At 46.2% G+C, this 22,439-nt stretch overlaps 1 protein-coding gene across 1 annotated transcript in view; it reads left to right on the top strand.

The window, feature by feature from the left end:
* slc9a5 (solute carrier family 9 member A5) overlaps nucleotides 1-22,439 on the top strand; it is a 248,476-nt gene that overhangs the window by 172,022 nt on the left and 54,015 nt on the right. Inside the window, exon 10 of the mRNA XM_078211006.1 lies at nucleotides 8,937-9,066. Within this exon, the coding sequence (XP_078067132.1) occupies nucleotides 8,937-9,066 (130 nt within the window). The remainder of the gene's footprint in view (nucleotides 1-8,936; nucleotides 9,067-22,439) is intronic.

The raw sequence follows: 22,439 nt of genomic DNA, 5'->3' as shown, positions 1-22,439 counted from the left end.
TATAATATGAAGGGTACCATTCTTAGCAGTGTAGAGGATCAGAAGGACCTTGGGGTCCGGGTCCATAGGACTCTTAAATCGGCCTCGCAGGTGGAGGATGCGGTCAAGAAGGCGTACGGCGTACTGGCCTTCATTAATCGAGGGATTGAGTTTAGGAGTCGGGAGATAATGCTGCAGCTTTATAGGACCCTGGTTAGACCCCACTTGGAGTACTGCGCGCAGTTCTGGTCACCTCATTACAGGAAAGATGTTGAAGCCATTGAAAGGGTGCAGAGGAGATTTACAAGGATGTTGCCTGGATTGGGGGGCATGCCTTATGAGGATAGGTTGAGGGAGCTTGGTCTCTTCTCCCTGGAGAGACGAAGGATGAGAGGTGACCTGATAGAGGTTTACAAGATGTTGAGAGGTCTGGATAGGGTAGACTCTCAGAGGCTATTTCCAAGGGCTGAAATGGTTGCTACGAGAGGACACAGGTTTAAGGTGCTGGGGGGTAGGTACAGAGGAGATGTCAGGGGTAAGTTTTTCACTCAGAGGGTGGTGGGTGAGTGGAATCGGCTGACGTCGGTGGTGGTGGAGGCAAACTCGTTGGGGTCTTTTAAGAGACTTCTGGATGAGTACATGGGATTTAATGGGATTGAGGGCTATAGATAGGCCTAGAGGTGGGGATGTGATCGGCGCAACTTGTGGGCCGAAGGGCCTGTTTGTGCTGTGGCTTTCTATGTTCTATGTTCTAAATTGCTAGAAATACAGCGGGGAATCCCACTAGTGCCACCAGTGGGCTACACTTGCTTTTCCTGTCCGAGTTGACATTTAGCCAAAAAATCAGAAAATTCCACCCTTGGTCTCAGAGAATTAAGGGACATGGAGAGCGGGTGGGAAATCAAGTTAAAGGCAAAGATCAGCAATGTTCATATTGAATGGCGGAGCAGGCTCAATGGGCCAGGTGGCCTATTTCTGCTCCTATGTTTTATATTCTCTTGTTCTATAAGGATGCGAGTGATCTTTGCCAGATTACTGCAAAATGGCGGGGGAAGAAATGAAAATCTGTCCTCTTGCTCAGCAGTTCATTTTGCCTATCAGCTTTCTTAAGGTTCTTATTAAATATGCTTGAGAATATATTGCATTTAAAGAGAGTACTACAATATTTATATATGGTTTATAGCCATTTGGTGGATACATTATTCGTACTTTGTCCCTCCAGCTTTTAAGTTCTGCTACATTTCTTTGAACTATATTACAGAATTATTATACAGCAAAGTACAACAGGGCGTAGTAGCTTTAACCAAGAATAAATTACTTTAAAACAGGAAAACCGACAAGTCTAGAAATTACTATTGATATTATCATGTTCATTCTTTCATCTGTTATTTTTACACCGGCTTCAATCACTTATTTTAAATAAGTTAACTGATCTACTAAAGTAACAGAGGGCAATTATAATAATTCAATGAGCATTTTCATTAATAATACCAACAGTAATCTACATAATTCCTAACACTCTATCACAATATACAATTTCAGTGTTTGTGTATTGTAACTTTATGAAGATTCATCCAGCCGTAATAAATCATAATGTTGTGTTATACATCAAATTGCAATAGGGATTACATATCCCCTGCTCCTATCTAAATATATTACAGAGTCACATATTGCTCAGTTTTATTAAAATATTTCAAAAATAACTTGTATTGAGGTGGTACCTTTAACCTAGTGAATGATCCCTGGGTGCTTCACAGGGAGCTGAAGACATGGTTGTCAGTTGTGGAGTGATTAAAAACGGGGATGCTCAAGGTCAGAATTGGAGAAGGGCAGAGATCTCAGTGGGTTGCAGAGCTGGCGGTGGTTACAGAGGTTGGGAGGGACAGGTCATGGAAGGATGTGAAAACAATCTTGAGAGTTTTAATATTGGGCCATTGTTTAATTGGAGCCTGTTAACCGTATCTGCGAGCATTGGGTCATCACAATTTAGTATGAATAGGGTCGAAGGCACAGGAGGTGGGTCTTATGGAAAGTTAAGTTGAGGAGGGCTGAGGATTGATAAGAGAGAATCTGGAGAAAGTTGTCAGTTCAAGGCTAGAACAAGGTGAAATTGGAGCAAGACCCATCTCCCATGATGGGGATCTGGTGGTCACCGTCATCCTGGTCATCAGTGAAGTGTGAGGTTATCGGGATGTCCCGAGCTCTCCTCCCCCTTCTGGCCCTCACCACTGCATGATGGCCTCCAAAAGTATCCTCCTCCCTGTCCCCTATAGCCACATGCTCTAGGGTTGCCAGTAACTGATTTTGCGGCTGCACTACATGTTATCATCAGTGTGTAGAAATTCAAAGCTTCAATAAATCTCATTGGGACAGTACATGCAATTATATTCTTGTTGTTTAGCGTTTTACAGGATACATAATCTCTCCTGGTGGTAATCCACATCTGGGGAGGGTGCGATTCTCCCAAAACAATTCAAAGTGTCGATTTCGCGTGAAAACTGGAGCAAACCACGCTGGTTTTTTCAGTGGAAATTCAGAGAAGAATCTCCCACACTCTGTGCACAGCAGAGTGCACTAGCGTAAATCGTGTGAAAAATCAGTCAGTGGGGCCTATTCCTGCTGGAGAGGCCGGCAGCATAGCGCTAAGTGGGTCACTGCGCATGCGCCAATCTATCAGTGCCGAGATCGGCGCATGTGCAGTAGCCCCGCACTGCCGGCCTCCCGATTGTTGGCTAGCTCTATCGCTGGCCAGCTCCGTGATCTCCACAACGCCACCCCTCCCCCCATAGCCCAATCACTGAACCCCCCCCCCCCCCCCCCCCCCCCACCCCAAAGCATACCTGGGCCCAGCCCCGACCACTCCCAAACCACCATGATGGCCAGCCCCCATTGCTGGCCTCCCTCCCTCTGCTCGTGATCCCAAAGTGCAGAGTTGCAGCGGGACCCCCCCCACCTCCACCAATTGCCCCCTCTGGCCCCATCCCCATTAGGCCCCGGCCCTTTGACACTGCTTCATGCCCGATGGGCAGTGCCAAGGTGCCCCCTAGGCATTGGCACTTTGCCCCTTGGGCAGTGCCAAGGTGCCCAGGCTGGTACTGCCAGGGTGCCTATGCCTGGGGAATCCCCCCCCCCCCCCTACTCCCACTGCCTGACCCACTGAGGGGCCTCGATGGCTCCTCTTCACTCCAGCAGGGTTGGGCCGCCAGCTCCCCGAAAGTGGGGAGCCACTGTAAACCCCGCTGGAGTGAAACACGCCTGGCGGTGGGGGAGGGAGGCTATGATATTTAAATTAGATTTGCATGCTCCTTTGCATGCCTAATGCAGCTCCGTGCCTATTTCCGATGCTCGGGGCTGGACGCCTAGCGCAGATCGCGCTAATCCGGCCCCAGTGAAATCTTCCAGTCTGTCGCGCTAATTTTTTGGCAATGGGAGAATCGCCCCCCTGGCCCATTGTGTGTGTCTCTCCTTCACAATCTGATGCTGCTACACATCTGAAGTGTGATTTTTATTCGCTATCTGCGCTCCAGCAGAGGAGTTGAGATTTGAACAGGATAGAGAGGGGCTGATGATGATTTGTTAATTATGGTGAGTGCAGCTGCCGATTGCCTGGCAGCTAAGCAGCACAGAGTGGTGACAATCAGACAGGTACAACTGCTGAGATATCATTTAGAGTTTTAATAGGTCAGGTTCAGTTGAGGACAATATGTAATCACTGTGGTTCAATATTAGAATTTTCTAGAATTTACTTCTAATGTATTCTGCTGCATGCTGGTAAATTAATGAATTTAATCAAATTTTCAATCAGCTGACAATAATCTTGGTTAAATTCCACATTCCAAAACATTACATTTCAAAAGAGGCCTCATGTTAATTTAAAAGGAACCTCATTGCCTGAATCTGAGATGAGCAACATTAGTCTAATAGTTTGTGTTCTTGCATTGACTCTAAAAGCAGATTGAGGGACATGAGTCATTCCCCACTCACTGGAAACATGTGTAACCTGCCCAGATCAGAGTTCAGATTCCTTCCTGCCTCTTCTGTTTGTCTGTCCTCATTGTGAATAATGTCTCACTTAGTGCTCCTTCCACAAACTCATTAATCATGTACTGCTTGTGGTGTCTCTGCTATCTACATCCACCAGTCAGCTTAAACTGCTGCCTCTGCCCCAATAAGAACTCTATTTTGTTATTTCCCTCAACAGGACTTCTGGGATGTAGAATCAAACAGCGCAGAAGAAGGTCATTCAACCCATCATTCCTGTGCTGACTCTTGGATGGAGCTATCCAATTGGTCTCATTTTCTTGCTCTTTATTCATAGCCTTGCAATTTTTTCTCTTTCAAGTATTTATCCAATTCTCTTCTGAAAGATACTACTTAATCTCTTTTTACCAGCCTTTCAGACACTGCATCCAGATCATCATAACTTGTTGCATTCAAAAAAACAATCCCCTCATTTCCCTTTTTGCCAATACCCTTATATCTGTGTTCTCCGGTTCCTGACCATTCTGCAAGTGGAACCAGTTTCTTTGTTACTATTCTGTCAAACCCTTCATAATTTTGAAGACCTCTATTATATAACCTGTTCTCTGTGAAGGTTGTGGCAGTGACAGTCAATCTGCGGCTACCCCAATGGTCAGGTGAGCTACAGTGAATGTCACCAGACCTTTGAAACAAGGATGACATCAAGCCTAGCCTGGCCAGTCTTTCGCATGAGACCTTTTATACCGGGGCTGCTCAATTGGGTGTAAAAGAACCCATGGCAGCATTTTGAGGAAGAGCAATGGAGCTCTCCCAGTGTTAAACTCTTGAGTTCAGTATTAGTGTTTAGCTCTCAATCAATATCACTTAAAATAAAACAGATTGTCGGATCATTATCACATTACTATTTGTGGGAGTTTTTGTGTGCAAATTGGCTGCCACATTTCCTACATTACAACAGCGAATACACTTCAAAATGTAATACATAGAGTGTGCCAAAGTGTTTTACAGCCAAAGGCCATGAAAGGTGCTAATTAAATGCAGGTTGTTCTTTACAACATAAAAATGGGCAATCATTCACTTGTTGCTCCTCAGTTATTCTTCAGCTGGGTAAACGGAGGAAAGAAAAATATGTCTCTACTTTGGGAGGGAGCATCATCGCTAGGGCTGCAAATCCTCCAGAACTGTCCTGGAGTCCCATAGCATTCAAGATTAATAACCATTGCAAGCTAGGAGAAATATTGAAGAGGCAAGATTTCTTTCATTTTCTTCAAGAAGGAGTCAACCAGAGGATTATGAGCCAGGTTGCTTTCCAATTCACAGAATCATAAAATCCCTACAGTGCAGAAATAGGCCATTTGGCCCATCGAGCTGCACCGACCCAGGTCCTATCCCCGTAATCTCTTGTATTTACCTTGCAAAATCCCCCTGACACATACTAAGGGACAATTTAGCATGGCTAATCCACATAACCTGCGCATTTTGGGACTGTGGGAGGAAACCGGAGCACCCAGAGGAAACCCACACAGACACAGGGAGAGCATGCAAACTTCACACAGTCAGCCGAGGCCAGAATTGAACCTGGGTCCCTGTCGCTGAGAGGCAGAGATGCTAACCACTATGCCATCGTGCCACTCAAATTGGTGTTGGAAAGTGCTGTGAGGTATAGTTAAGGAGCATGAGAGTGGGGTTGGTTGGAGTTCGGAGGTGATGCAATAAGACCTCCAGTTGGCAACCATAATCATCCCTAAAAATACAACCGGGCTGGCCAGGTTTTGGAATTGGCAACCAACCATGCTTCCTGGTCTGACTGCCTGTCAATCCTACCACCTCAGGGAACAACAACAGGGTGTGTAAATTGATTTTGATTTGATTTATTATTGTCACATGTATTAGTATACAGTGAGAAATATTGTTTCTTGCGCGCTATACAGACAAAACATACCGTTCATAGAGAAGAAAAGGAGAGGGTGCAGAATGCAGTGTTACAGACACAGATAGGGTGTAGAGAAAGATCAACTTAATAAGAGGTAGGTTCATTCAAAAATCTGATGGCAGCAGAGAAGAAGCTGTTCTTGAGTCGGTTGGTACGTGACCTCAGACTTTTGTATCTTTTTCCTGACGGAAGAAGGTGGAAGAGAGTATGTCTGGGGTGCGTGGGGTCCTTGATTATGTTGGCTGCTTTTCCAAGGCAGTGGGAAGTGTAGACAGAATCAATGGATGGGGAGCTGGTTTGTATGGTGGACTGGGATTCGTTCACAACCCTGTGTAGTTTCTTGCGTTCTTGGACAGAGCAGGAGCCATACCAAGCTGTGATACAACCAGAAAGAATGCTTTCTATGTGTAGAAATTGGTGAGAGTTGTACCGGACATGCCAAATTTCTTTAGCCTCCTGAGAAAGTAGAGGTGTCGGTGGGCTTTCATAACTGTAGCATCAGCATGGAGGGACCAGGACAGGTTGTTGGTGATCTGACACCTAGAAACTTGCAGCTCTCGACCATTTCCACTTCATCCCCATTGATGTAGACGGGGCATGTCCTCCACTACGCTTCCTGAAGTCAATGACTACCTCCTTCGTTTTGCTGACATTGAGGGAGAGATTATTGTCATCGCACCAGATTCTCTATCTCTTTTCTGCACTCCGTCTCACCATTGAGATCCAACACACTGCGGTAGTGTCATCAGCAAACTTGAAAATCGGGTTGGAGGGGTCATAGGTGTATAAGGGGTATAGTAAGGGGCTGAGGACACTGCACAATATGCCCCCAAATTATTGTCAAAGATTTTCCTGCAGCACATTTATATGCAGGGTGAAAAAAAAGAAAATGCTGGAAATGTCCAGCAGTCATGATATGGAGATGCCGGCATTAGACTGGGATAAACACAGTAAGAGTTTTAACAACACCAGGTTAAAGTCCAACAGGTTTATTTGGTAGCAAATGCCATTAGCTTTCGGAGCCCTGCTCCTTCGTCAGATGGAGTGGATATCTGCTCCCACAAGGCACATAGAGACACAAAATCAATTTACAGAATACTGATTAGAATGCGAATCTTTACAGCTAATCAAGTCTTAAAGATACAGACAATGTGAGTGGAGGGAGCATTAGGCACAGGTTAAAGAAATGTGTATTGTCTCCAGACAGGACAGCCACTGAGGTTCTGCAAGTCCAGGAGGCAAGCTGTGGGGGTTACCGATAGTGTGACATAAACCCAACATCCCGGTTTAGGCCGTCCTCATGTGTGCGGAACTTGGCTATCAGTCTCTGCTCAGCGACTCAGCGCTGTCATGTGTCATGAAGGCCGCCTTGGAGAACGCCTTGGGGAACGCCTTGGGGAACGCTTACGGGCAGAATCTCACTGGCTATCCTGTCTGGAGACAATACACATTTCTTTAACCTGTGCCTAATGCTCCCTCTACTCACATTGTCTGTATCTTTAAGACTTGATTAGCTGTAAAGATTCGCATTCTAATCAGTATTCTGTAAATTGATTTTGTGTCTCTATGTGCCTTGTGGGAGCAGATATCCACTCCATCTGACGAAGGAGCAGGGCTCCGAAAGCTAATGGCATTTGCTACCAAATAAACTTGTTGCACTTTAACCTGGTGTTGTTAAAACTCTTACAATGTCCAGCAGGCCAGGCAGCGTCAGTATATCAGTACAATTTCATCCAGAGCTAGTGAACGAGATTCTCCAGCCTCCCAGCCTTGTGTTTCTTGGCGGTGGAAGGTGGCGTGCTGTACACTGGCAGTGGAATTCTCTAGTTCCAGTGCTGTCAATGGGATTTCCCATTGAAGGCACCCTACACCACCAGGAAACCTGCAGGCAGGGGTGCGCTGCCGGCGGGACCAGAGAATCCCACTGGATTGAACAGCCGGAAAATTCCAGCCCATGTTTCAAGTCTGTGACCTTTCATCAGAACAGCTGCACGCAGCCCTGGACTTTCCAAGGTCACAATGTCAGGAGCTTTAATACCCTGTGCTTTACTGATACTTAGATTTAACTTCATTTATTTTCCACTTCATTGTCAATTCATTCTAAACTTCTATCTGAAACAGAGCATAAGGAAGATATTAGAAATATACATCAATGTGAAATGTGCAGGTTGTGCATTGTGTTTTAATCGTAGTATTTAGAGATTTTTCTTTTAACTTGTTCAAAGACAGATCAATACAAATGAGAAAGGGAGCTTATGTAGTGAAAGTCTCTGTAACTTTCCTGCAGTTTTCTTGTTCTCCCCATTTCACACACTGGGAGCAGCAGCTGAGAGAGTGGGTGGGGTCGGACACAGATCTCTCATTGATGCCTCTCTGTGACCAGATGACAGAAGTTGCCGCTACTATTTGATCATGTCAACAAAGCCCCCTTTTTGTTGCAGCACCTCTGAATTCATCCTTGCTTCAAACCTGCGGCGAATTCACAGTAAATATACACAGTGTAATTGTTTCTGATGTGAGAACAGTGTAACCAGTGCCATCCATGAAGATCAATGCAGGAGATTCTGCTGCGTCTCAAGTGGAGCAGAGATCATTCTGATCCAAATAGTTTGAGCCCATGGGATAAATATAATTTAAAGGAGAAAGAAAGTCGGAGACACTAATCTTAATTCCCAGTATTTTACTAATGACCTGTGTAAAAATCGATACTTGTGTTATTCTGAAATTATTTTGTTGTTATTCGGAAAGCTGAAATTCTTGTGCCAATGTGATCCTTCATCGAGGCCACGAGGAATTCCTTCAACTCTCACACTTTTGATAGTGTGTCAGGAAAGGGAAAGAGACAAATCTAGAACCACGCGATTCTGGGGAAACGTGAAGTATATGTCAACCCTAGCCTGCGATGTGCTTTTAAACAGATTGGGGCAGCTCTGCATTAACTTTCCCTCCAATTCTCCATTTCCCAATGTCATTGGTAAGAATCGCACCAAGTACATGGTTCAAACACATTTATAGATGACCTTTGCATTCGTTGTTCTTGCAGGTGGGAGCACTTTGACAAGAAGTACCTGAGCCAGCTCCTGATGCGCAAGTCAGCCTATAGGATCAAGGATGATATTTGGGACGTGTACCAAAAACTCAATGTCCGTGACGCCATCAGCTTTGTTGACCAGGTACAGTTCTCCATTTTTTTAAAAATGAAGATTATTATAAATTTGAACCAGGAGTGGGTTAGATGCTGGGGTAGCCCAGAGCAAACTGTAGTATTGATGGGGAAGGAACAGGACATCTGAATAATTGCTTAGAATTTACATCAAATAAATGGGCCGCTCGGCCCAACCGGTCTTTGTCAGTATTGAAGCACCACATGATCCTCCTTCTGCTCTTCTATTTAATTTTCTCATCATTTTTATCTAATCCATCTTTGAATATACCAGTGCTATTCATATCAACTATTCTCTGTGGTAGCAGGTTCTGCCTTCTCACCACTCTCTGGCTAGAAAATAAAGTAAGAGTTTTAACAACACCAGGTTAAAGTCCAACAGGTTTATTTGGTAGCAAATACCATCTCCGAGAAAATAAAGAGCAGAAACTTCCAGAACAGCTTTGGATTGCACACAGGTAGCTCACCTATTGGAGAAGGTGGGAAATCTAGGTCTACGGCTATAACTTAAAGGAATGTCTGCCCGGTTTAATGACCTTCACATTGGTGCCAGATGAGGCTAATACCCTCCTCTGCCTTCTCAAGAGCTCTGCCACGCAAGTTTCCAGGAGGAACATAATGAGGCCCTTGCTCCTTGCACACAAGCCTCACATCACTTGCTTGATCCATCTCAAGGACAGTCACCCGACCTATGTGTGGTTCGGGAAGGATCTGGTGACATAAGATGTTAAATATAGTCATTATCTTCACATCCATTGGAAGCACTGCCCCCGTTATACAGATTGCCTCCAGATCAGCTATCAGGGGGTGGCATAGTTTTCATAGTGTGGCAGAGTATAGGGCTAGGAAAGACCATTTCCATCTATCTGGTTAGCTCTAATATTGGAATACAGAATAGACAGTTATCATATATCTACCCCATTTGAAGTCTCCTTCAAATGCTTGTGCAGTTTCTTCTTAAGCTCACTGATTTACACCTACTATCAACCTCCTTCCTGAAATGGATCCTCTGGTTATTTCTGACTTGAATCAGAAAATGAAGGTAAATAAAGGAAATCTGTGTGTGTAATATGTGCAGCAATTGCCACATCTGTCTTTTCTGATCCCCTCAAACTACATAATTCCTATGCCAGTGGAAGTCTGACTTGAAAAGGCATTTGCAACACGAAGGTCATGTAAGAGGAATGAATGAATAAAGATGCAAGTAAAGCAATGTGACGAGCAAAGGAAATCCAACTTGCAAGCCAAAATTTTAAAGTCGATGCTGGGATTTAACACAGCCTTCTGAGAATTGGACAGACCAGGGCCACGTTTTCCCCTATCCTCCTTCCCCACTACAGTTAGGCTCTCCACTGGTAGCAGAGTGTAAAATTGGACCGGAAGACCCACCAGTTTAGGTGAATGTTTTCAGCAGAAAGTGTTACAAACATGAGCCATCTCGCCACAGAGGGTCAAAGCACCAATTTCTAGGTTGCAACAGACTCTGGGAGTTGTTTCAGTAGAAGTGACCGTCCAGATACATTTTCAAAGACACTGTGGTGGGATGAAATTTGACTTTGGTGATGACACTAACAGATGACGGCGGAATGACCACCTGTCATCCGCCCACCTGACGTTTTTTTTATACAGACTTCAGGCTGGTGGATATCAGGCATCTGATCTGCTTCCACCTGTTTTCCATTTGTCACCCACCAGCAACCCATGACCTGTCAGGTTTAGTGGTGGATGAAATCAATCAAAAAGAACAATCTTTTGAATCTTCCTGTTACTCAAACTCCTCATCCAGCTCAGTAGCAGAGGCACTGGGCGCTGCATACACAACCAGATAAGTCAGTTTTCTCAGTTCTTGTCTTGGACACAAGAGGGAGACATTCACTGCAGGCAGAGGCTCCTTGACAAGGAGATTAAAACTGACACATCATTTTGCTCCCTCTGATTAAACATGGACCCTGCCATTAGTCAAACATTTCAAAGTTATTAAGGAAGGAAGTCCGTTATGTATAAAAGGGCTGGGGAGGTGCAGTTCAGCTATTTTAGGCACAATTTGTTTAACTTGTTCTGTTTGATGCACAATATAAGTCTCCCGTGTAAGAAAATGCAGGCATGGTTGTTGAGAAGTGAGGGTGCAGTCTGCAAAATGGAGGGGAGTTGGAAAATCTGCAGAATGGAGTGTCATTAACAGTCCCAGAGAATCGTCTATCCTCTACCCTCAACTTGAAAGGGGGTTGTGTGTGAATAAGTAAGTTCCAGGGAAAACTGCTGACTAACAAGCGAAGAGAATGGATGGTGATTATTCTTGGAGGGAAAGAAGGAAACGTAACTCGCTGACAAACAGAGCAGTAAATTAAAGTTTCCATGCGAGAGTGATCCAAAAATGCAGGCTGTGGTAAGTGAGTGACCTTCAGAAATATAGTTGATGTAGTCACATCTGTGATGTTCGCTTCTGTAGCCTCCTGTCTGATAACTGCGAATTTGCTGAATTGGCCACGAACCAAGGGCTATAATAAGCTGCTAATTACAGTCTGAGGCATCAGATGCAGTGCCTGTTGTGAATTTTTTCACACTTATCATACATGCCTAGTCTTCCATCTCACCCCAAGATTATTGAACTGGTCGCCATCGGAACCCTTTTTATAGCCTTCTTCCTGATTGATTATTTTCTATTTTTATTATTCACCAACCACATTACCCAGATATTCTCTACAAATAGGAGGGAATAAGAAGACCTTCGGAAAGCAGAGATTGTTACAAATTATGTTTGTCACAGATATGTTCTCAGGACAGTTGTTGTCAGATGCTGTCTGAGCAGCTTACACTTGTGACTCACATTGTCTATAGGATGAGTGTGAGCAGGGTGTGCAGTATCCCTTGTGACTTGAACCAGATGGTCATGTCTTTTATATACGGACTGGTGCAATCTCTCCAAAGGCAGCCCGCTGCGCAGACACAGTGAGACAAAATATTAAGATCTATTTTATGTCACAGTAAAGTGAATGTACAAACAGTTGTTGTGCCCAGTAACACTTTGTGCAACTTTTTAATGCCCTTGTTATAACATATCCTTTGACTCACATAGACACCGTGGGAAATCCACTGGTAACTGAAAGAACTCTGTGTTCTTACAAAACATGTCAACAATATCCTTACGAGGCACTGATTGCTGTAGAATTTGTTCCTGCATTGTCATTATTTGAGAATAGTCTTGAAGTGAAATATTTCAAATATAATTTACTTATTTCGACATTAGATTTGTGACTTTGATACAATTACATCTATGCCATGCCATGTACGTTTGGAAAGAAAATCATTTACAATTGCAAGGAACAGCAGCTATTTGTCAGAGTTGCTTGCAGATCTTTGATCGTGATCTCTTTCTCGTTGGGGGTGGCATGAGCTCACTTTGTTTGAATGCTGTAACAAGCAAGGGCCAAAGTCCATTATTATCGCAGGTGTGTGTTGCTGCAGTATCCATAGTTTCCAGCATTCATTGCTTAACCTGATTGATTCACGGGTAGATCACATATCGTTGCACGCACCTACAGGTTAAGGCCCTTCTAAGTTCATGCACAAAACCTTTTGCAGTACTCAGATTGTTAGCTGCTTCTCAAGCATTGTAAGCTGGACAGAGAGCAAAGAAAAAGCAATTCAAAAGAAGATTCATGTCTAGGCAGTAGTGTATTCACCCAACTGAGTTGTGTTACTTATGATAAGAATATTATCCACATGCCCCATGGTTTTAGTGTGTTCTGTTTATACAAGAAGTTTTTCTGAATCTGTGACTGCCCCTCCCATACTGCTGTGCTTACGGTTGAGAGTATATTTGGAATGTAATGAACTGGGAAGTCATCATTAACAAATCAAATGCAGTCCCAAGCCAGCACCATACGTGCTTACTTTTTGTCCCTCAGCTTGGGACACTCAGGGCAACTTTGAAGCTCCAACCTCCCCCTCCCCCCCATTTTGCGACATTATCACCGCAAGGCTGATTACAATATGGAAATCTGAATTTCCATCTCATTAGCGAGCCTGAGACAGTATCGTCTGGCCTCGCTAATGTTATCCCCTCCATGCTGGTAGAGGTTCCCACCAGCAGGGATTAAAGTTGGTCCCCATCAACGGGGACCTTACTGGTGGGAGGAGAGGCCATTCAGGCTGCCCTGGGAGATCGGGGGCAGTGGGGGTGCCCCTTGGGCAGTGCCAGCCTGGCACTGCCTACCAGAAACCCTGGCACTGCCCACTGGGCACTGGGAAGTGTCAAGGGGGTGGAGCCTGAGGACAGGGCCGATACATGGTGATGGGCGGGGACCGCTGCACATTCTGTATTAGGGATCAGTGGGTTAGGGAGAGAGGAGGGCGATTGAGGATGGCCATGTGGAAGGGAGGTCAAGGCCGGCCATGAGGGGGTGGTTGGGCAGTCCATGGTGGGCTGATGATTGGGGCTGGCCATGGGGGGGCGTTTGGGGCTGGCCATGGGGGGGTCAGGGCTGGTCATGGGTATGGAGGGGGATTTGGGGCTGGCTGGGGGGGGGGGGGGGGGCACGGGGAATGATCGGGGAAGCTGGCAATTGGGGAGGAGGGGGAACGGTCGGGGCTGGTGATTGGGAGGCCAGCGATTTAAGGGGAAGTGGTGTCGGGGAAGCCATTAAGAAGCCGGCGATTGGGAGGCCGACAACAGAGGAGCCAGTGCACATGCACTGATCTCCCTACTGACAGATCGGCGCATGCGCAGTGGCCCACTCACCATGCTGATGCCGGTCTCTCGGCAGAATTAGGCCCCCCCCCTTTACAAGCGTGAATCCCCCAGCAGACTTTGTGAAGCACAGAGTGCTGGAAATTCACCTGACTAAGTACGCCCATAAAACAGGCGGGAAAATCTCCCCTTTTCCCGCCCATTGGGCACTTAGTTTTTTTAAAAATTGCCCCTATTAGCTCAGTATTGACAAAGAATGTCTATTAGGCTTCGTTTCACCTTGCTTGGTGTTCGCTCTGAAAGAGGATGTGAGGGTAAGAGTTAGGTTCTGCTGTGATTCTCACCATGGCTCCTGAACCACAAGTGAAGAGTGGCCACGTTGGTAAGGGATAGAAATCTTCTGGTGTGTAGAAGAAAATCCCAGCATGGGTTTGTGCCATTGGCAAAAGGGGGAGAGAAGTGGGGGAAAATATTGACCTGGATTTTAAGATGGTACTGATGGTAAAGCTAACAGCATTCACCATTCTCACTCCTCTGAAACTGACAGCAATGTTTGGAGCCCTCCCATGCACAATTAAACTTGGAAATCCAGTAGTCACTGTCAGTGATACCACATTTCTCCATTGGGTCTCCATTGAAAGTATTCAAATGGAAATCACTGAATGGACAAGAATTCACCCTTTAGCACCCTTAATTCTCACTGTGAACATCCTTGAAAAGAATTACACCTTGTTAAATGAGGTGCAAATGGGTTTTTAATGGATTATCAAGTTTATAATTACTGACTCTGAAAAATTAATTTTCTCTTTCGGGAAAGTTAAAATTCTCTCAGAAAAATCACATATTTAAAATTATGTATTTTAGAGGTTTGTTTGTAATATTTCAACTCTCTTCATCCCAGGCGTATGTCCGATTTTTTTTTTGTTTGTTTGTCTTTAAAATTTGTAATTGAACATGAAGATTTCAGTGCATTTTACCCCCTAGTTTGCTGTCTGTGAGAATGCTGCAATGTGATTGGTTGCTTCCCCTGCTTCCTGGCATCAGCACTGCTGGACGCCGAGAGATCCTCTTGACTTGGTGCCAGATTCAAACTGACATTGGCAAAGGGGAAATCCATACCACAGGCATCACTACATCATTTAATATGGGCCAGTATACCTGTGCATGAGTCACCTGAGAGTTTAAATTAATGTTTCACTCAAAACATTTCTGACGCTGAGTAAGAACTTAGCATTAAGTAGCATTAAGATAAACATGGTATATGATGGGAAGGGTGATTTCCGAAATACCAAAGCAATCAGTTGTTTAAACATTAAGTCCTTATCATGACTCGCAAGACTCTCTTCCAAGAGAAAAATCACACATGTTTTCTAAATTAAACACAAGGGAGACTTGGGCAGTTATTCAACAAATATTTATTTCCTGCAGCGTTCTCTCACAAACCTGTTATGTTTTTGGCCCTTTGTTGAGGCTTTGAAACCTTATCTCGTGGGTTTTTTTACTGTTTGAAAGCCAGTGTGCCCATGACACACAGATGACCTTTAATGCTCCACAGATGGTGATGTCATTTGAGTGAAGTAATTCGGTTTCAATTCAATGATATCCACAATATTTTAACCTCAGAGTCCCCATCCCACTGCATTGAACAGGCTGGAAAAATCCTGTCCTCTTTCCTAGGTCCGGCACAAAATACATGCCACAATTTTTTAAAAATGTAAGAACGGGCAAAAGATGGTATCAGCCTGTAACCTTTTACCCCAGGAGAAATCCAAACATTTGATATGCCTCTACTTGCAATCTCACAGAGTTTGGACACTAGGTTTAGCAGCTAGGAAACTGCTATAGCTTCTCAGAAAGACATGGCTGTGAATTTTTGTTTCAAGGTCAAGTATGCAGCAAGTTGGTGATACACTTGACTATTTATCGGGTAGCTTTGTAATCACTGATTGTGTTTGGCCTTATTATGTTGATGCTTTGGCAGGCAGTCTTTGCTTTGATAATACTGGTTTGTTCATCCACTCTGTAGAAGCTGCACATTATTATTCTGGTCGATTAACAGCTACTGCATCCAGAAGTGCAACTCGGCCACTATAGCCCGCTCTCCACTCTCCATGTGAAAGCTGAAAATCTGATCTGTATATTACCAACTGAGGGAGATTATTAACAAATTACCCCCCCTCCCCCCCCAAGAATGGAAGATCTGGCCCCTGGTTTGACTATTGACACGATGAGTGGGATATTATCCATGTAGCTTTTCCTTCCCATCCAAACAAGTTCGCACTAAGAGCCACATCTTCAGAGTAAAGGATCTCCCATTGAAGACAAGAATCTAGAAGGAATTTCTGCTCAGAGGGTTGTTAAACTTTGGAATTCTCGACCTGGGATGCTCCATGTTGACCCTCCCCAGCATAAAACACTGTGGGTTAGATTAACGGAGACAGAGTGGGACTTTCACCCCTCAATGGGGAGCAAGTTCCACCCTCTAGAGTTGCTGACCAATTCAAATACAGCTACCGTATTACCACGGCCCAATTGGTTGGCAGCTCTATCAGTTCCAACAGTGCCAGGGAGGTGATGGTGGCAGCTGCCAGGATTACAGGAGACGAAGATCAAGGTCCATGGATTCCCAAAGCAAGTACATCCAAAGTCTTGGGATGAGAGGATTGGGGTACGTTAGAGAGAGAGGTGGGGGTGAGGGTGAGGGCTTAAGTGGGGCAGCCAGTAGAAAGAAAGGGGGGAAGGGTTGGCCTAAGGGAGACCCCTGCAATAGGCAAAGGATCACCCCAAAGAGTGGTCTTCCTGCCCTTAAAGCATTTGATTAAAAAAATTGGACACCCCTGAATCCTGGTTACACACACCTACAGTTTTATGGCAAGAGCAGTGTATCATCGGGGTCAATTGCCCTGATAACAGGCCTAATGGACCCTTGATTATTTATTTCAAAATGGCAAGGGGCAGCCCACCTCCCCAGCCACCCCCCCCCCCATATTATGGGGAGAGCTCTGGAATGGGAAAGTGGCATGATGGGTGTTTGCATCCCGCCCCCCCGCCCATGAGAAACAGACCCGTCAGCACGCAAAATTCAATCCCATTTCTCACCCCTGTCACTCTGGATAATTAACTTTTACTCCCACTCTCTGCAATCTGTCTTGAAGCCAGCTCACAATTATCCCCGACTCCACATTCTCTGACCTTATTCATTAGTCTGTTAGAGGACACCTTATCAAAGGTCCGTTGAAAATCCAGAAAAATTACAGCTACTGCATTACCATTGTTAACTTTCTCTGTTGCTCTTCAAAGAATTCAATAAGGTTAGTCAAGCAAGATTTTCCTGTTTGAAATCCACCCATGATCATATTTTCCATTTCTAGGGGTGGAATTTTATGAGAAAAATTCTAAGTGTCCAGCTAGCGTGAAAATGGGAGAGTTGCAGATTAATTTTTTACTCCCAATCTTGTGCATATAGTACAAGAAAAAATGGGCTAGACTGTTTCTAACTACTAGAGACAGTGGGTGGGCTTAATTTGCCAGCCATGCCTGATCAGGCAGCAGAGAGAGCTATTGCGCATGTGCAGACCTCTGTGTCTGCACATGCGCACTTCCAACAGCAGAGGCTTGACAGAGAGAGATCAGTCAGGCCTCGGCTGTTTTAGCCAACCACAACACAGACACCGCCCCCCGTCCCCGCAATCGCGGGGGCCCATGGCCGATCACAAGCCCCACAACATTTGAAAATATAGCCACTGCTGCCCAGATGGATCCCCCCACCCAACCAATCACAGGCAGAGCAGCAGCGGGTCCCCCTCCCCACTGATTGCAGGCAAAGCGGCTGTGCTCCCTCCCACCACCAATTGCAGGCAGAAAACACAGTGGGCCTTCCCTCCCTGATCGGCCTGTCTCAGCCTGGCCCCACCCCCCTCCATGCCCTGCCCCCAGCACTACCTGGTGGGCAGTGCCAAGGTGCCAGGCTGGGCACCCCCCCCCCCCCCCCAGTCTCCCCTGGGGGCCTCAACGGCCTTTGATTCTATCGGTGAGGGCAACGCAACTGTTCCCTGTTCGTGGTAGCAGATGTTTTCCTCGCCAGAGAGAATCTCTCCCGGTGAGGCCATAAAGGCAAGTGAGCCCAGGCAATTGAGGGCCAGGCTGGCTAAACAGATGTAAATAAGCAGTAAAATAAATGTACATAATTTAGGAAATGTGCTAGAGGCTTGCCTCGCCAGAAATCTGGTTCTGGCAAGATCACGAGAGCCGAGAAATCGGGCGCGATCCTGATTTCTCAGCTTTTGCGTGATTTTACCAGCTCACTCCACCCATCAATGGGCGGGGCAAACCGATAAAATCGCATCCTAGATGTTCTTCTATTTTCTCCTTTGGAAGGAATTCCATTATTTTTCTGACCATTGATGTTAAGCTGACTGGTCTGTAATTCCTTAATCCATTCTTAAATATAAAAATTACATTATCTACCCTCCTGTTTTCTGCTTAAACATCTTTTTCAGACTAATTAACTATGTGCAATACTTCTTCTATCATGTCAATTTATTTGTAAAGATGTGGCTGCAATCAAATCTAGACTAGGGTTCTTATTCTGTTTAGTTACATTTTTATTCTTTAGTTTAATTGCTCTTATCTCATTATTCCTCTCGTCATTCAATGCCTTCTCTACCATTTCTATTGCCCTGGTAAATACAAAAGTGAAATAATTATTTAATATTTCTGTCATCTTTCCATCGTTACCTGTGATATTATCCTATCTCTCCCTTTGTGGTCCTATTCCGCTCATCCCACCGCCACCAGGACTTAACCAGCACCGTGAGAGGCCCATAGCAAGCAGCCAGCTCATCAGGTTCCCCTGCATGGGTTGGTGGTGGGCAATGGCGGTGTTCCATGGGCCCATTTAGAGAACCTTCCCACAGATAAAACCAAGGCAGATAGATGGAGGTAAGTTGAACTCATGATCTAATTGAATAGCAGAACAGACTTGATGAGCTGAATGGCCTATTTCTATATCTCAAGACCCCTATCACAAAAAAACGTGCAGGTGATTTTACTTTAATGCCATAGATTTTTCACTTCGCTCCCCTGGTGTCTCAGGGACTTTATCCATTGCAAGCTAAGTTATACACTTGATTCAGACTTGATTCCATCTGTGGTGTTAACTGATCTCACTAGGGAGACTACAATCAATCTCTGCACCTTTACTGGGAAATAGGAGTCTGCCAGGCTCCAATTCTCTGTTGCTTTCCGGTGAATCCCTGATGAATGCAGGTTCAGCTGGACTCATGTTTCAATCAAGGTTCACATGTGGATAATGTTGAGCTGAGATACAGGAAAGTAATCATTATAGAACAAAAAAAGTTTCATCAACTCTCATTTGCATTGCTAATTGAATTCCTTTCTGAGCAAATGGCATCCGAAGAATCATTCTTGTGTTCTGTGTTGATAACCTGTCAGAAGTGATAAAGGCCCCTCAGTAATGTGCAAACTGATGTCTTAATTTTCATCAGGTTTGACAGCTTATTTCCTTTCACCATTCTACCACAGTCTGTGCTCCCGTTAAAAGTAGATCTCATCAAATTAAAAAATATACACTGTACCAAAATCTGAGCAAAATCATTTTCACCTTGTTGATTGGTCACCATATTGATTTCCTTGCTATAGTTTGATTCTGTGGACACCTTGCACACTGATGCTTTGCTCCAGTAACCAATCCGTTCTTCTTCTGTGGAGCCTTGATAGTAATTGGAAGCAGACTTTAATAGTGCAGTTGGAATTATAACCAAACTTTAACCTGAACACATCTAAGATTGCTGGATACTGGTCAGGAAAAGGAACTCTAAATGATTTTTACTCCCGCTCCAACCAAGAAGGAAACACCCAAATTAATTGTACTGTTACTGTAGCCATACTTGCAATGCCATGGTGACACAGTGGTTAGCACTGCTGCCTCACAATGCCAGGGACCCAGGTTCAATTCCGGCCTCGGGTCACTGTCTGTGTGGAGTTTGCACATTCTCCCCGTGTCTGTGGGTTTCTTCCGGGTACTCTGGTTTCCTCCCACAGTCCAAAGATGTGCAGGTTAGGTTGATTGACCATGCTTAATTGGCTTCATGAGGAGTGTAATTACGCTCCAGGATCTCAGTGTTGCTGACTTTGTCCTGCCAAAAGATGCCAACTATACATCTGAGGCAGCAAAGGTAGAAACTGTTCAGCCTTCTCATCTGCCTAACATATGTTGTCCTGGTCTCACTATTGCAGAGGAGTGCACTGGTGTTGCAGGCCTAGTAGACCTGCAGTTTGGAGTTCTTAGGTTGCTGTTGTTCCACATTCTCTCACTCAACATAACTATAGTATTTCGGGCGCGAAATTGCAGTAAAGTCGGGTGTCGGGCCTTTAACGCGATCTGCACCTGAATCCGAGCAGATCGTGGCTTTACCGACACCCAATTCGGGCGCGGGTCCGGTCCGCGCCCGAATTGGGAGGCCCATTAGCATGCATTTAAATCGACTTAATGAACTGTGCGCCCAACTCTACCGCCAAATCCCACTTTACCGTCTTCTGGTCCGTTCCGGATCCGCGCTGTAAGCGACCTGCAGAATAAAAATCTGAAGCTGATTTCTATTCTGCAGGGGAACCTCCGAAGCCCATACTCCTCGACCATCCTTCGCAGACCCCCCCCCCCCCCCCGCTACCCATCCCGGCAGACCCCCCCCCCCCCTCGGATCAGAACCCCCTGGGAGGCAGGACCCCCGGGATCGGACCCCCCTGGGAGGCAGGACCCCCTCGGCAGAGCACACCCCCAACCTACCTCGATCGCTGGTCTCCCTCCACCATCCTTCCGACTTGCAGTCCTTCGAGAGCCTGCAGCACCTTCCTGGCCTTCTGCTGGCATCCGCTGGAGCAGGGGGGCGGGCTCAGATGGATCTCTGGTTGGGGGTTGCGGGGGGGGGGGGGCGGAATGGACTTGGGAGAATCTTGCAAACTGAAAATAATGTAGCATCTTCTTTGTGCTGCCTAATTATCTATGGGAAAGGTAATTAAACTACAGTGTCCTAGTGAGCAATTAGTGACCTGTATAATACATTTGTGATCTGTAACTGGATTGTTGATGTCCCTGTAGCCATGAGCCAGGTGCTCAAATGTTCAGAGTCATGTGGTGAACTTGGAAGAATTGTCCCCGTGGTGGAACTTGTTTGGAAATAAGATTCAAGGGGATTACTAAATCTGGGAAATCAACCACAGTGAAAAGAAGTTTGTATTGGCAACTCTTCTCTCACATTCCATGGCAGATGTGCCCCTACTTATGAATGTGATTTGCATGGGCAACGTTGGGTGCAGCTAATCTGCCTCTGGAGCAGCCTTGGATCCTTTCTTTCATCTTGTTTTCATCTGAACATTGCACAGAATTAGAGGAATTCCCTTTGGAAGATAATGTCAAAACTATAATCGCAGGAACTAAAAACCTGACAGTCAAAAATTTGGGAAAATATTTCAAAATATGGATGGGGGGAAGGGGTGTGACGTCTCATTCCTGGAGGGGGGAAGAGGGGGTGTGACTTATCATTCCCTGGGGGGGGGGGGGAGAGGGGGTGTGACGGATCATCCCCTGGGGGGTGGGTGGAGAGGGGGTGTGATGTCTCATTCCCTGAGGGGGGGAGGAGAGGGGGTGTGACGTCTCATTCCCTGGCGGGGGGGAGGGGGGGGGTGGAGAGGGGGTGTGACATCTCATTCCCTGTGGGGGGGGGGGGGGGGGGGGGGGCGGGGAAGGAGAGGGTGTGTGATGTCTCATTCCCTTGGGGAGATTCCGCTGCCTGTCTGTGGCCGATCCCTCCTGGCACCATCACTGGTACACTATCAGCCACAGATTACTCTTCCCTGCAGGTGCGAGAGAGCGGGAGAGATGGCTGTGGTGGTAGTGTACCAGTGAATGATCCGTCACACCCCCTCTCCTCCCCCCAGGGGTTGATCCGTCACACTCCCCCCCCTCACCCCAACCAGAGTTCCAACTGGGCCCCCCCCCCCTCCTCCTCCTGCAGACGCCAGCGGACCTGTGTGAAGCCTGGTCACTTCAGCCGTGGCTTGAAGTCAGTGTCCAGGAACGTGCTGCAGGCTGTCGAAGGACTGAAGGTGAGCGGGAAGGATGGTGGAGGGAGACCACGATCGAGATAGGTTAGAGGTGTGCTCTGCCGGGGGGGCCTGCCTCCCAGAGGGGTCCGATCCCTGGGAGGGGCGGGGGGGGGGGGCTGCCTCCCAGAGGGGTCCGATCCCGGGGGTGGGGGGGGTCGGGGTCGCGAAGGGTGGGCCTCGGCGATTCCCCTGCCGAATAAAAGTACAAGTTGGGCTTTTATTTATCAGGTCGGTAAAGGCGCGGACGCGAATTGGACCGAATGCTGGTAAAGGGGGAATTGATGGTAAAGTTGGGCACGCGCTTCATTAAGTCGATTTAAGCGCATGCAAATGCATTTAAATCGTCGCGCCGGCCGATTTGGGCGCGCACCGGAATGGCGCCCGAATCGGCCGTTGGTAAAGGCGCGATCCGCTAGGAATCGGGTGCGGATCGCGGCATAGGCCCGATGCCCAACTTTACCGCCTTTTCGGGCGCGAGGTTTTGGTGAAATCGGGCCCCAAATCTATACTTCCCGCTGCCTTGGCAAAGCAGCCAGCATAATTAAGGACCCCATGCACCCCAGACA

This window comes from Mustelus asterias, chromosome 4, assembly GCF_964213995.1.
Source record: "Mustelus asterias chromosome 4, sMusAst1.hap1.1, whole genome shotgun sequence".
NCBI classification, from domain to species: Eukaryota; Metazoa; Chordata; class Chondrichthyes; order Carcharhiniformes; family Triakidae; genus Mustelus; species Mustelus asterias.
The sequence above is the reverse complement of the archived record's forward strand: the minus strand, read 5'-3'. Positions and strand labels throughout refer to the sequence as shown.